Below are 13,221 nucleotides of genomic sequence, written 5' to 3'. Positions count from 1 at the left end.
TATTTTGGTTAACTTAATTACATTTATTACCCTTTAAATTTAGAAGATCATACTTTTGGGTGGACAACATTAATTCACTTTTACTGACATTTCTTTGTTTTAGCCCAAAATATATAATATATCAATTTTTAATAGTTGGAAATACTCTAAGGGAAATAAGCATTTCCATACAATTATTATAAGAGGATTTTGAATAGGTAGACTAATAAAGTAATAATTAAGATATTTGTCTTCTACTCAATGAATAATATTATATACATATTAACACTTCGATAGACTATATATATATATATATTATTCTTTGAATTAGGAGTGTAAGCGGTTCCGGTTTAAACCCTGAGACCGATAGAACCGAACCAAACTGCAAAATGTGGTTCGGTTCGGTGTCGCGGTTAATTTAATTATTTTGTAAGGAACTATTTAGGTTCGGTTTATAATTTTAAAAATTTTGGAACTGTTGAAACCGAACGACATATTAAAGAAATAGATATTAGGATTAAAGAATGATGTTTTATTATTGTTTAAATTCTTCAACCAATTTCTAGCTTAAATTATCATTTTCTGTGTGAATTATAGTGTTATGTATGTTAGTAAATTGTTATTAAGTTAGTATTATATATGTTATTAGTTATTAAATTGTTTCCTAGTGTCTTGATGATTTGTAACATATTTTTCAACTTTTGTGATATTGAGATTGAAAATAACATATATCATATATTGCTATATATGTATTGTTTATGTTACTAAATATCAAATCTTAGGTTCTAAATGTAACTATTATATATTTTACTACTTGATATATATATATATATATATATATATATAATCATGAATTATATTATAATATATATATATTACTAAGTGATAATACACTTTTTTCTCAATTAATTACATAATTTTTATATATGTTACTAACAAATAATTATGAGTTTCAATTTTTTTTACATTTATATATGATTCATAATTTTTGATAATAATAGTAGTAATTTTTATCCTTTTATAGATAAACAATATATCTTGTAATACATTTTGAATATTCAATTAATGCAAGATTTTTTATAAAAAAATAATTGGAAAAACCATGCTATCGAACCATATATTTTTATAGTTAAATAATGTGGTTCGGTTCTTATAGTTAAATTTGCTGTTAATTGAGTGGAATCAAGCCACATGTTTTTTGATCGGTTTGGTCACTAAAATGCACCAAAAACTGAACCACATTAAATTTTTACCCTCTAGTTTGAATATATATAAATTATTTACAGGTTTTATAGTGGACTAAAAAACCCAAGTTTATAATTTACAGGTTTTATCAAATTTATTTTTCTAATTCCGCCATTATTCAATAATAAAATATATCTTGGATATATAGTGTAATTGTCTAGTTTGGGGCTTCTTCCGTACCCAAATAATATATATATATATATATATTTCATATATATTTATTGTTAATGTAAATTTTTAGATTGTCATTCATCATTCACTACATGAGTTAATAATTATTATTAATACATAAACAACATATTAACAATGAAAAAAGATCCCAACATTGTAGATGATTATATTATTTCCTATATTTTATCTTTCTTAAAATATAATTATTTTTAGTAAAAATATGAAATTCCATATTAATTTGATTAATATGCAATCATTAATCTAAAAAATATAAATAAAATAGTTAAGATGAATGAATTTAAGAAATGATATGATCATCTTATATAATAATTATATATTAAACTATTACATAATGTTGTTGGTGTATATATTTTTATAAATAAAATAGTTAAGATGAATGAATTTAAGAAATGATATGATCATCTTATATAATAATTATATATTAAACTATTACATAATGTTGTTGGTGTATATATTTTTCTTTCTTTTTTTATGTGTTAATTTTGTTATATGCACCTCCCTTGTGAGATTCCGTGCTCAAATACCATACTTTCTCTCAACCTTATATTTTGTGTATTATCAGCATGACCACCACAACAGACAACTCACATGGTTCACACATGCAATACTACACCACCACCACCACTGATGAAGACCAAGACATAGACGACGATGAAGACATTATCCACAGCGACCTAGACCAACAAAACCAACAACTCAACCTCCACCTCAACAACCATAAAGTACAACACAACAAAGACGTTGCCACAACCACCGGCGCCACCAGGCGCCGAGGCTGGTTTCTGGGTCGGGTTCTAGACCCGAGAGATAAATGGGTCCAAGAATGGAACAGGGTTTTCCTTCTAGTATGCGGAGCTGGGTTATTCATTGACCCACTCTTCTTCTACTCGCTCTCTCTGAGCGATACATGCATGTGCCTCTTCATTGATGGATGGTTCGCCGTCACTATAACGGTGCTCCGTTGCATGACGGATACCTTGCACGTGTGGAACATGTGGCTGCAGCTTAAGACGGATCAGAGATCCTTTGGTTTAGGTGCCGCCACCGTGGCTCGTGGCGCCGCCGCTGGATTCAGAGATATAAGCCCTCGTTCTGTTGCTCTTGGTTATCTCAAAGGGAGGAGAGGCTTCTTTCTTGACCTCTTTGTCATCCTTCCTATACCTCAGGTCAGTAAATTTATTTATTTATTTGAATTTTATTCTCTTATTATCTTCATAATTATGAATTTTGTCACGTTATGAGTGGGGGCGTTTATTTATTTTTTTCGGTGCATTTGAGTGATAAATGAATTTGATATATAGAAGAAAGTTGATGTATAGTTTTGCCACACTTGGCTAGTTGGGTGGTGAAGATGACAAGTGCATATAGTACTGCCACTGCTAAATATTTTGCATGCAGGCTTTCATCAATACTGTATTATCTACAATATAGGTTTCTGATTTGGCATAGGTGTTTCGTCACAGTCTCAATTATTATTTAGTAATGATTATATTAAAATTATAATGGTTGTAAAAAAAAGATTAAAACATCCCTAGAGTATTATTTTTTGAAAAAAAAGGAGAAAACTTGAATTTTGCTCTTCAGCCTGTTCTCTGGATTTATTTTTATATATTGGTAGAACTTATCTGATTTATTTTCTATGTTCCGAAATATATTTTACTATAATTATTTATAATAATACCTATTATTGATGTATATATGCTTATTTTTTATATAGGTAAGTTGGGGGATCTATTATGATTTAATTTTCAGGAATAATTAACTCTTTATCTCTTATTTAAAGCTCTCTACTCCTTCTTGTTTATTTTATAAAATTTTATGAACATATCTTTCTGCTAGCTATATATCTACCCATAACTTCATTATAAATCATTACTATGTACTTCTTTATCTGTTTTGTGAGTTGATATTTTTCTTTTCTTTTTGAGAGTTTATAACTTTAGCAGTCTCTTCCCTAATCTTTCTCCTCTATTGCCAATAAGGTGAAATTCTATTTTAAATCTTTTTAGCACTGCAATTCACTTTATCATATGATGCGATTCAACTTTCTTTTTCTGGATCAATCATTCTATACTAAATATTTTAATTCTACTTGTGCATTAAATAAATTAATTGCATTTAAGAGTATTATTTACCGTTTGATTAATGCTTTTTAAAATTTTGATAATATATGAACTCTGAGATTTGTTGACAGTTTTTCACCAAAGATTGCTACTCACAAATATATGCTCAAATAAGTGTTTGAATAAATTATTCCAGCAGCACCCCACCTGAAAAAATAATTTGGAAAACATTTGATAAACTCTACCTAACAAAGACAAGTATTCCCTGAGCTTAAGCACATGTTCCTGCATCACCCAAAATAATAAAAGTATATTAGTAATATCTGATTTTTTCATGATAAGGGGTAAAAATCCTTGTCTTCAGTACTAGAGAGGTAAATACATAAAGAACAAAAGAAAAACAATTATATAAGATAACATTTTTATCCTTTTAAGTTTAATGTAATAACACTTATGAACACCAAAATATGTACAGTAATTCTTTACATCAAATCACAATTGGGCACCACACACATACAACCAATTTGATTATTTGTTCTATTAGAGTTTATTATGGCATATAGCGGTCCACAAAAATATCAGTACAAGATTGCATTCTTCTCATTTTGAGCAATTCATTTGCGGTCCAGAATATTGCAGCAGATTGATAGAACATCCATTCACATGTATATATTCCTCAGTGTACTCTTGTTCATTATTGTATATTTAATTAATATATCTTTTTATATAATATACTCATATACAGGACGAGAAAACGGACAGAAAGAAGACACTAGAACTGAAAACACTATACTCTTTAAAGTAAAAAAAAAGAACGCTTATAATCTTAAGGGTATTAACATATGGATAGTGATTACACTTAATGTCAGTGTCTTAATGAATTTTGGTTAAAAATAAGAAAATAACCAACAAGTGCGTAAATTAACTTGCGGAGATAATGACAAAGATAATGAATAACATAGAATAATAGATATAGAAGATTATTATTCGAATAAAAGTGAGTCCCTCAAGATGCAATCACGTTTAGGAAGGAGAGTTTTGTTACCCACATTATCCAACTCAAGCAATATTGATGGAGGATGCCTATAATAAAACAATGGAAATAAATAAAAGAAAAAGATTGGGTTTAGGTATACGGAGTCTCCTAATATATTTTTTCTAGTTACCTATATAGAAAAAATTCTCTTTTATGTGAAAATTTTCTATATGCAAGACTATGAATTGCATCTTGTGGAAGGGGAAGTAGACACATTATACACCTGAATTAATCACTCATTGCTTGGAGCCCATTAATGTAAATACGGCCATGTTTCAGCTTAAGATATGATGTTTGAATTTGAGTTTCCTAAACTCAAATTGACTAAAAAAAGTGACTAGAATTAGTTTGCAAATTAAATTTTATAGGAAAAGAAAATGAAAAAAAAAAATGAGAGTCATGAAATGTACTTTGAGTTGACTCTAACACATGTTCTTTTCCTTCATTTCATTTCAAAATCAAACTTGCAAAGGAACTTAAGAAAATATATGAAGTCTTTATCTTATAAGTTATTCTCTTTTTAGACTTGAGTATGCATTAATACTTTACATATTTTGAAAAACAAAATTCCTAATTCTATTTACATTATCAGATTGTGCTTTGGGTAGGAATCCCGTGGCTGATGAAGAAAGGGTCAATAACGTTGGTGATGACAGTGTTGTTAATTATGTTTCTGTTCCAATACCTTCCCAAAATTTATCACGCTGTGTGCCATCTTCGACGCATGCAAAACCTCTCTGGCTACATTTTTGGAACCGTTTGGTGGGGTATCGCCCTTAACATGATCGCCTACTTTGTCGCTTCCCATGTAAGTCACTTTTTTCTTTTCATCTTATCTTTATGGAGTATCTCTGTTGCTACGAGATCTTACTTGTTATCAATAAGTTAGAAAAAAAAATGCATTTTTTAATTTTAATATACAGTTTTTGTTGAATAATGTTTTCGACTCAACACAACAAAGAACCCTAGCTAGAATTTAGTACACATTCAAGGATCCTCGATCCCATACTAGAATGTGAGACCCAAATTTGTTTGTAATAAATTTTTGCTTAAAAATATTTTAAAATTTGAACCATTAATTTTTTTTAAGTTCACTTATCACAATTTTATGTGATACTCCACCCTCCTATAATGGAGAGGATCCATTTTCACATTCAAGATATTAACTGCAAATTACAGGATAACAGGAATATTCAGTAGGTGGGGGTTGACATATCGAGCTGATGTAAGTTTAAAAGGGTTACAAATTAAAGTTTTTTTATATCAGTGTTATTACATCAAATCAAATTTAACAATTTCTATTATAATAAAGCTAACTGTCTCTATTTTTCTATTGAAAAATTATCTTTTATTTCTACATGCATTTTTAATTATTCATCTAAAAACAAAAGAACAATTAAATTTTAAAATTATCATAATTTGATTGTTGTGACAATAAATATTATTATTTTAGTTGATTTGTTAAATGGGGCTGGTGTTTGAAAGTGACAAATGAACAAAAAAAGATAAGACATAAATCAACAAGTACGAATCAATCACCTAGACTGGGATGCATGTGGTGGTGGAAAAAGTGTATTTTTTTTATTTTTTATTTCTCAATCATGATATATATTTTCTTATTAAACTTTTTTATTATTTCTCATACCCACACTTTATAAAAAAGTGACATATATCTCAAAGTAATACTTTATTGACCAATAATTAGTTTACAAGTAATACATGTCATTTTTTATGAATAGAAAGATGATATATCATTAATATACTAATGAAACAAATAGTTCTCAAACATAAATCTATATCTCTTTGCTCACTGATCACCATTAATCATGGTGCTGGATGAAGTGGTGGAAAATTTTACCTAGTCTTTTTTCTCCCCCCCCTTGTCTGATTTGCTAATCATGAAATGAATGAAAAAGGAAAAATATTTGAACTATGTATTAAAGTATGGGTTAAATAAATATTTTATCTACCATTCATTTTGTATTATTTTTGAATAATGTGTAACAAAAAATACTTATATGTTAATGGATACATAATAAATCATCCTTGCTACAAAGATAATCAAACATTGTTTTAAGAAACGTGTAAACCACGGAATTATGAGATGAAGTTTTAAAATTCTGTTAGCAACACTTTTGTTTAGTTTATCCTAATCGTCACCCTCAACAAATGTTTATCCAAAACATTTTAGGAAATGAAGCTCTCAATTACATAAGATCAGCCACTACTGACTTCAATCAGTAACATATCAGAGCATGTTCTGGAAGCAAAGGAAACTTGCAGCATATAGATTCCTTGAGATATATAGTACAGACAGCAGTAACACATTGACAGGATTCTACATATCTATTTGCATTAAGCTAACAGGCTTTCCCACTTTTCATAAGTTTGTGAAGATTAGTCTCATAGTGATATCTAATGTAAGGAATAAATCTTTCTAGTGTCTATTAGCCACATCCAATTCAATACTTATACATCATAAAAAAAATGTTATAAGAGTTTTGTTTGTCACATTCCAATATTATTTTAGTGAAGTGATGAAAGTATTTAATTGGTTTTGTGCCTATGCAAGTGTTTCTCCTGCTGAAAGAAAATATAAAAATATCTTGATAGTTCAAATATAAACATAACCATAGTCAGCATCATCAAACCAGCTAGCTCTTGTGGCTAGTCACAGTGTTATACCATCGCATATTTACAAATTTCTTGTATGGAAAAAAAAAAGAGAGAGGGTATGTTAGAATCTGTGCTTTTTTGTATAATTAACCTAAACATAGTGTTCAGATGAAAATGGTGTCCACATAACACTTTTGTTTAAATAAAATCTTTGCCTAAATAACTTTGCATAAACAATTTTTTCACATATAGTGCATTTTATGTACTGGATGAACAGGCAGCAGGGGCATGTTGGTACTTGCTGGGGATGCAAAGAGCATCTCAGTGTCTCACAGAGCAGTGTGATAAAACAAATGATTGTCGCATGAGAGTGTTGTCATGCAAACAAACTATATATTATGGGAGCCATAACTTTGGTATGGACAGAGCAAGGTTGGTATGGGCAGAAAACAGGGAAGCAAGGTTTACATGCTTGAATGGCCCTGATAACTACACCTATGGAGCTTATAGATGGACTGTTCAACTTGTCGCTAACGATAGCCGATTGGAAAAGATACTTTTCCCTATCTTCTGGGGCCTAATGACTCTCAGGTGCCTTCATTTTCTCATCCCCTTAATGCCCCATTCCCACTAGAGTCTGTATATGCATCAAGTCTTCTACATTCTTTTAAAATGTTTGTCATTGTTGAGTTCTACATGCCTAATGACATTTCTCAACAAAATAAAGAAACAATGAAACCAAGAAAGAGATGAGAGTCGGTATAAAAATAAGGTCTTGCTAACAAGTGCAGCAAGACATTTGCTCAAGAATACAAAAGAATGAGTTAGTTTCGGGAGTCGATCATAAGGTGGTCAGTTGGTTAGGGTGGTTGCATCCTATCATTCTCACTTTGTAACTCCTTCATATCGCGGTTACAATTACGATTATAAAGTGTAGTTTAAAACAGTATTCACCACTAAGCACAAGCTCTTTTAGAAGAATTTATGCTTCCCTTGAGAATGCCTATAGGAGTGAACATCACTAATTCAATTCTTAAAAGCTAGGAATTGCTCAAAGAACAACCAATGTACATGATCTCTCATTGATGTTTATCCCTCCTTCGTTTTTTTTCTTCATTTTTTGTTATAGATATTATTTCTATATCTTACTGAATCATAATCTGTTTGATGTGATAAAGCACTTTTGGAAATATAGAGAGTACAACGGAGTGGCTAGAAGTAGTTTTCAACATCATTGTGTTGACTAGCGGCCTTCTTCTTGTCACTATGTTGATTGGAAACATAAAGGTAAGCACACGTAATCATGCAAATTTCATGAAACATAATCGACATTACAAAAACACTTAAATTGTTCATTTTTCTTACTTTAAACTTATGATCTTATGTTATAACTATATGGGTATGTGGCAGGTTTTTTTGCATGCAACAACATCAAAGAAACAAGCAATGCAATTGAAGATGAGGAACATTGAGTGGTGGATGAGGAAAAGGCGTCTGCCACAAGGGTATAGGCAACGCGTGCGTAACTATGAAAGACAACGTTGGGCTGCAATGCGTGGAGTTGATGAATTTGAAATGACCAGAAATCTCCCTGAGGGTCTAAGAAGAGACATCAAATACCATCTTTGTTTGGATTTGGTGAGACAGGTAAATAAAACTTATGAGATAACCCATTTCAATTTTGTATATAAATAAATCTATCCTGTAAAACTTATCACTATTTTGGGGTATTCTGTTTATTTGGTTTAGTGGTGTCTCAACTCTCATCGTATTAACTAAAGGATGTTGAGTCTCACATTGAATATGAGGGAGGAAGTGAGAGAATTTATAAGTAGAGATCAAAATATCGTGTATCACTTGTGGTTCTCTATTCTTCCCATGTGAGAGAACTTATAGGAAAACATGTTTTGGTTTTGAAACAACTGCAGTATTGTATTTTATAAGAAAGTATACCAAAAAATGGGAGAAAAAAGACCAGTTGAAGCTTCAGTAGACACCAAAAGAGAGACTATTTGATATTTACCTTAATTCTTTTTGGACCTCTAAAGACACAACCAAAATTGGGGGTAAGAGGGTTTAAAATGCTAATATTCCAATTCCTTTGTATTTTTGTTCAGGTGCCATTATTTCAGCATATGGATGACCTGGTCCTAGAGAACATTTGTGATCGAGTGAAATCTCTCATATTCACAAAGGGAGAAACGGTAAAGCTCTAAATTCCACTGCATTCCAAATACCACACAGCAATACATCAATTACTTATATAAAGCAATGCACAAATAATTAATATGACTTAGCTAGTGAGAACTTAGCTTCAATCAATATAAGCATACCCAAATGAAATATGATTAATCATGATGCAGATAGCTAAAGAGGGAGACCCAGTTCAAAGAATGTTATTTGTAGTAAGGGGTCACCTTCAGAGTAGCCAAGTCTTAAGGGATGGTGTAAAAAGTTGCTGCATGTTAGGTCCAGGAAACTTCAGCGGCGACGAACTTCTTTCTTGGTGTTTAAGAAGACCCTTCATAGAAAGGCTTCCACCATCTTCATCCACACTCATTACACTAGAAACCACAGAGGCATTTGGACTTGAAGCAAAAGATGTGAAATATGTGACACAACATTTCAGGTATACATTTGTGAAAGAAAAGGTTAAGAGAAGTGCAAGATATTATTCTCCAGGTTGGAGAACTTGGGCTGCTGTGGCAATTCAATTAGCATGGAGGAGGTATAGGCATAGGTTGGCTTTGACATCATTGTCTTTTATTAGGCCTAGGAGGCCTTTGTCACGTTCATCTTCTTTGGGAGAAGATAGGCTTCGGCTCTATACGGCTTTGTTAACCTCACCAAAGCCTAATCAGGATGATTTTGATTTTTGATAACAAGATTTGGATGGTGTGTAAAATTTAATTGATTCTACTTCATGGTAGAGATGGGAATTATTATTGAAGGGTGTAATGAGGTAATGTTGAAATGCTTTCATCACTTTATTTCCTCCATGTTTTTAGTATAATGTAAGATATTCATTCATCCTATATGTAAAGCATTATGGATGTTTTAGAAAATGTGAAAGACGATCATTACATATTATATGTTTTAGATCCACACTGCTGCGAATATGAAATTGTCATATGCCTACCAGGAACCACAAATGTTGCAAATCTGAACCCACACACTCTTAGTAACACAACCAAGGCAATCTTGTAAATTAATTATTAATAACAAATTAACAAAGTATTGTTTTGTGACATCTTTTTTTCTTATATATATAATATCAGTTTTTATTTCACTATTTGACGGATCATCATCACTACCTCAATTCATTATAAAGTAGTAATCCTTAGACAGAATCATGACATTCGGTCATGACTTGGTTTTGACCTTGTGCAAGCTTAGTGACTCATCGAATTCATTTTCAGTTCCTACTGTACATTTTTTAAGTTTACATCTCTGGCCATTAAACCCTTTTCGATACACTGAATTCATCAAAACGAAATGCAATACAAAATTTGAAACAATCTAAACAACGCTCATCTTTTTAGTCACAAGTATTTATGTAGGCCAAGGGAGAACTCTTTTACGATTTCTTATAATAAATTAAAATTAAAAATCGGACCATTTGATTAGTTTTTTATGGAGGCCGTTCATATCGAATGGCAGTTTCATTATGATTTATCGTAGATAGGGTATTTATTATTATATGATAAACTTTAAAAAATCAAATTTGTAATATAGATTATTTCCCTGATTACTTTTTCATTTATAATAACTTAATTGTTCATTATAACTTGCATGAACGTTATACATATCGGAAAATATATCGCACAAATGTGGATCCTTCATCAAGTTACCTACATCACATCCATGACTTTTTTATTTTATGTTGGAGGTGTCATTTGGTTTTGTATTTATTAATTTGGTTTTGTATTTATTAATTTGGTTTTGCTAACTGAAATAAAAAAAAGGAAAATGAGTATAGGAAATGATTTTTTTTCTTTATTAAATTTGTCACTTTTCAAAGCATGCTCTCTTTACTTTTCTTATTCTTATTCATTGCGGGCCCTTATGATAGTAGTTAATAGACCCATTATAGTGCAACTTTTAAATTTATTATAAAAGTAGTACACTTTTTAAGAATAACCAAAGCTTACTTCATTTCATACTATTGAACAAACAATTCATCAAAATAAGTTAGAGATGAGCTTTTGACTTTTTACCCTTTTCAATTGTTTAATTGATATATGGTATACAAAGTGCTTTCTTTAATTGTTTATCCATGATCCTTTATATGCGGATATCTCACTTATTTAAATTTGTTTTAATCATTTAAGAGGATTAAAAGAACATAATAAGTTTCTAAAATAAATTTGAGAATATCAACTAAAATGTATTACCAACCCAAATAGAGTATGTCTTAAATATAACCCTACTTATCATATATTAATAAAATAAGGTAAGATACTATTATATATCAATTATATTATTGGAAGAGCGAACCAATCTCAAATCTTGTATCATATTATTAGATATTATATATAAGACAAAATTTGGGACAACAAGATAAACAAAGTAGATTAGAAAGAGAATAGCAAAATTAGAGGGAGAATTGGGGAATGAACATGAATTCTATGCTTTAACTGCCTCTAGTGCTGAGAAGTGATTTTCCTGTGCCTCTGGAGCAGCAGAACCCCTGAAGAGTAAAATGGCCAAACTTCCAATGCAGAAATAGATGAAGCAGCCACAGCAATGTGTCACAAACGAACCAAAATCAGTGCCTACTATACATTGCCAACCAGGTCCATGCATCCTATCAAATTCCTGCAATAATAGCAACACACAAATTTAATTAACCATAAAAAAATTCAGCTAAGGAATTCCATTTCTATCATTAATTAATCTCCCAATCAAATGATTTTTCAACACTTTGGCTTGTTTTATTTTAATACCTTCTTTATAAATCTGGCTATCTCAATGGCCTCAGTGACATCATAGAAATCAAGTGCCTTAGATGCTAAATTAAGGGCATCTTGCTGCATGGTCCTAAGCATGTCAGTCTCACCAATTATTGCCTTGCCTTCTAGCATGATGAACTAAAAATGCAAAATTTAACACAACAAATATATTGGAAAATAAAACTTGAGGAGGCTTAGAAAATGGTGCTTAAAGTGAAGCACAAGAATTAAGCAAAATGAATTGCTTCTAATAGGTTTATTAAAATTTAAAGATAAGGGGCAGTGGACGATGGTGGAGACCAGAGTTTATATAGAGTCAGATAAAAGGGTTAGGGATAATAAGTCATCCACGTATGTTTCCCTTTTGTGGCCACCAAAAAATGCATTGTAATTAGCCCATACTTCATTTCAAATAATGTTTATTGCAAACATAGTTACCCGATATTGGGTATCTTATCGGTACGTGGTTAACTTCATGGTTTATTATTTATTACATTAATTTTATGATATATTTTTTATAACAACCTTAATAAGTGATACAATGAGTACCAAGACTCCAAAAACTATAATATTATTACAACAATTGCAGTTGTCGGCTGCATTTAAAACCACCACGTGACAAACATTGTCCTACTGGATCAATTTAACTTCATCTGCATAAGGCTTGGAGATGTGTAAAGTTGTCAAGAAAGTGTAATCATTGTGGGTAGCAAAAGGTCTATCATTTTTAAATGAAGATATTGCACTTTGAGGCTATATTTGGTTTTGGAATGAAAGTAGAAGGAAAGAAAGTAGAAGGAAATAGAATTGAAGAAAAAAAAAGTAGTAGAAAATAAGATAATAATTTTATTGTTTGGTATGATTGAAAATGAAAGGAAAGTGAGAGGAAAGAAACACATTTATATATAATGTATTGAAAATGACATAAGTGTCATCATTATATTTATATAAATATGTAGATATCTAATTTTTTAAATTACATAACTAAATAATTTATTTTTAATAATATTAATTAATATTTTTAAGTAACATATAATCTAAGTTCAATAACAATATTTGTTTATAAAATTCAAAGAAAATCATAAACATTTTACATACATCCTTTTCACAATAGTATACATAATAAAATATAACTGAT

The 13,221-nt window shown here is 30.4% G+C and overlaps 2 protein-coding genes across 3 annotated transcripts; one reads left to right on the top strand and one right to left on the bottom strand.

Annotated features, from left to right (window-relative positions):
* Positions 1,888-10,126, top strand: LOC109351901 (cyclic nucleotide-gated ion channel 4-like). Of its 2 annotated transcripts, XM_019593584.1 has the most exons (8): positions 1,888-2,582; positions 5,108-5,323; positions 7,409-7,722; positions 8,310-8,418; positions 8,542-8,778; positions 9,249-9,335; positions 9,495-10,026; positions 10,058-10,109. In XM_019593584.1, exons 1-7 carry the CDS (start codon positions 1,980-1,982, stop codon positions 10,008-10,010), a joined length of 2,082 nt encoding a protein of 693 aa, XP_019449129.1. In that variant the 5' UTR covers positions 1,888-1,979; the 3' UTR covers positions 10,011-10,026; positions 10,058-10,109. The 2 variants fall into 2 exon arrangements, with proteins under 2 accessions (XP_019449129.1, XP_019449128.1); XM_019593583.1 differs by having other exon boundaries at positions 9,495-10,126.
* On the bottom strand, positions 11,671-12,375 carry LOC109352999 (dynein light chain 2, cytoplasmic). The gene is made up of 2 exons (XM_019595185.1): positions 12,078-12,375; positions 11,671-11,949 (listed from the first exon to the last, which is right to left on the bottom strand). The coding sequence occupies exons 1-2, from the start codon at positions 12,213-12,215 to the stop codon at positions 11,758-11,760; spliced, it is 330 nt and encodes a 109-aa protein (XP_019450730.1). The 5' UTR covers positions 12,216-12,375; the 3' UTR covers positions 11,671-11,757.

The sequence above is a fragment of the Lupinus angustifolius genome, chromosome LG07 (genome assembly GCF_001865875.1).
Source record: "Lupinus angustifolius cultivar Tanjil chromosome LG07, LupAngTanjil_v1.0, whole genome shotgun sequence".
Classification (NCBI taxonomy): Eukaryota; Viridiplantae; Streptophyta; class Magnoliopsida; order Fabales; family Fabaceae; genus Lupinus; species Lupinus angustifolius.
Note: the sequence above shows the minus strand (reverse complement) of the source record. Positions and strands in the feature narration are given on the sequence as shown.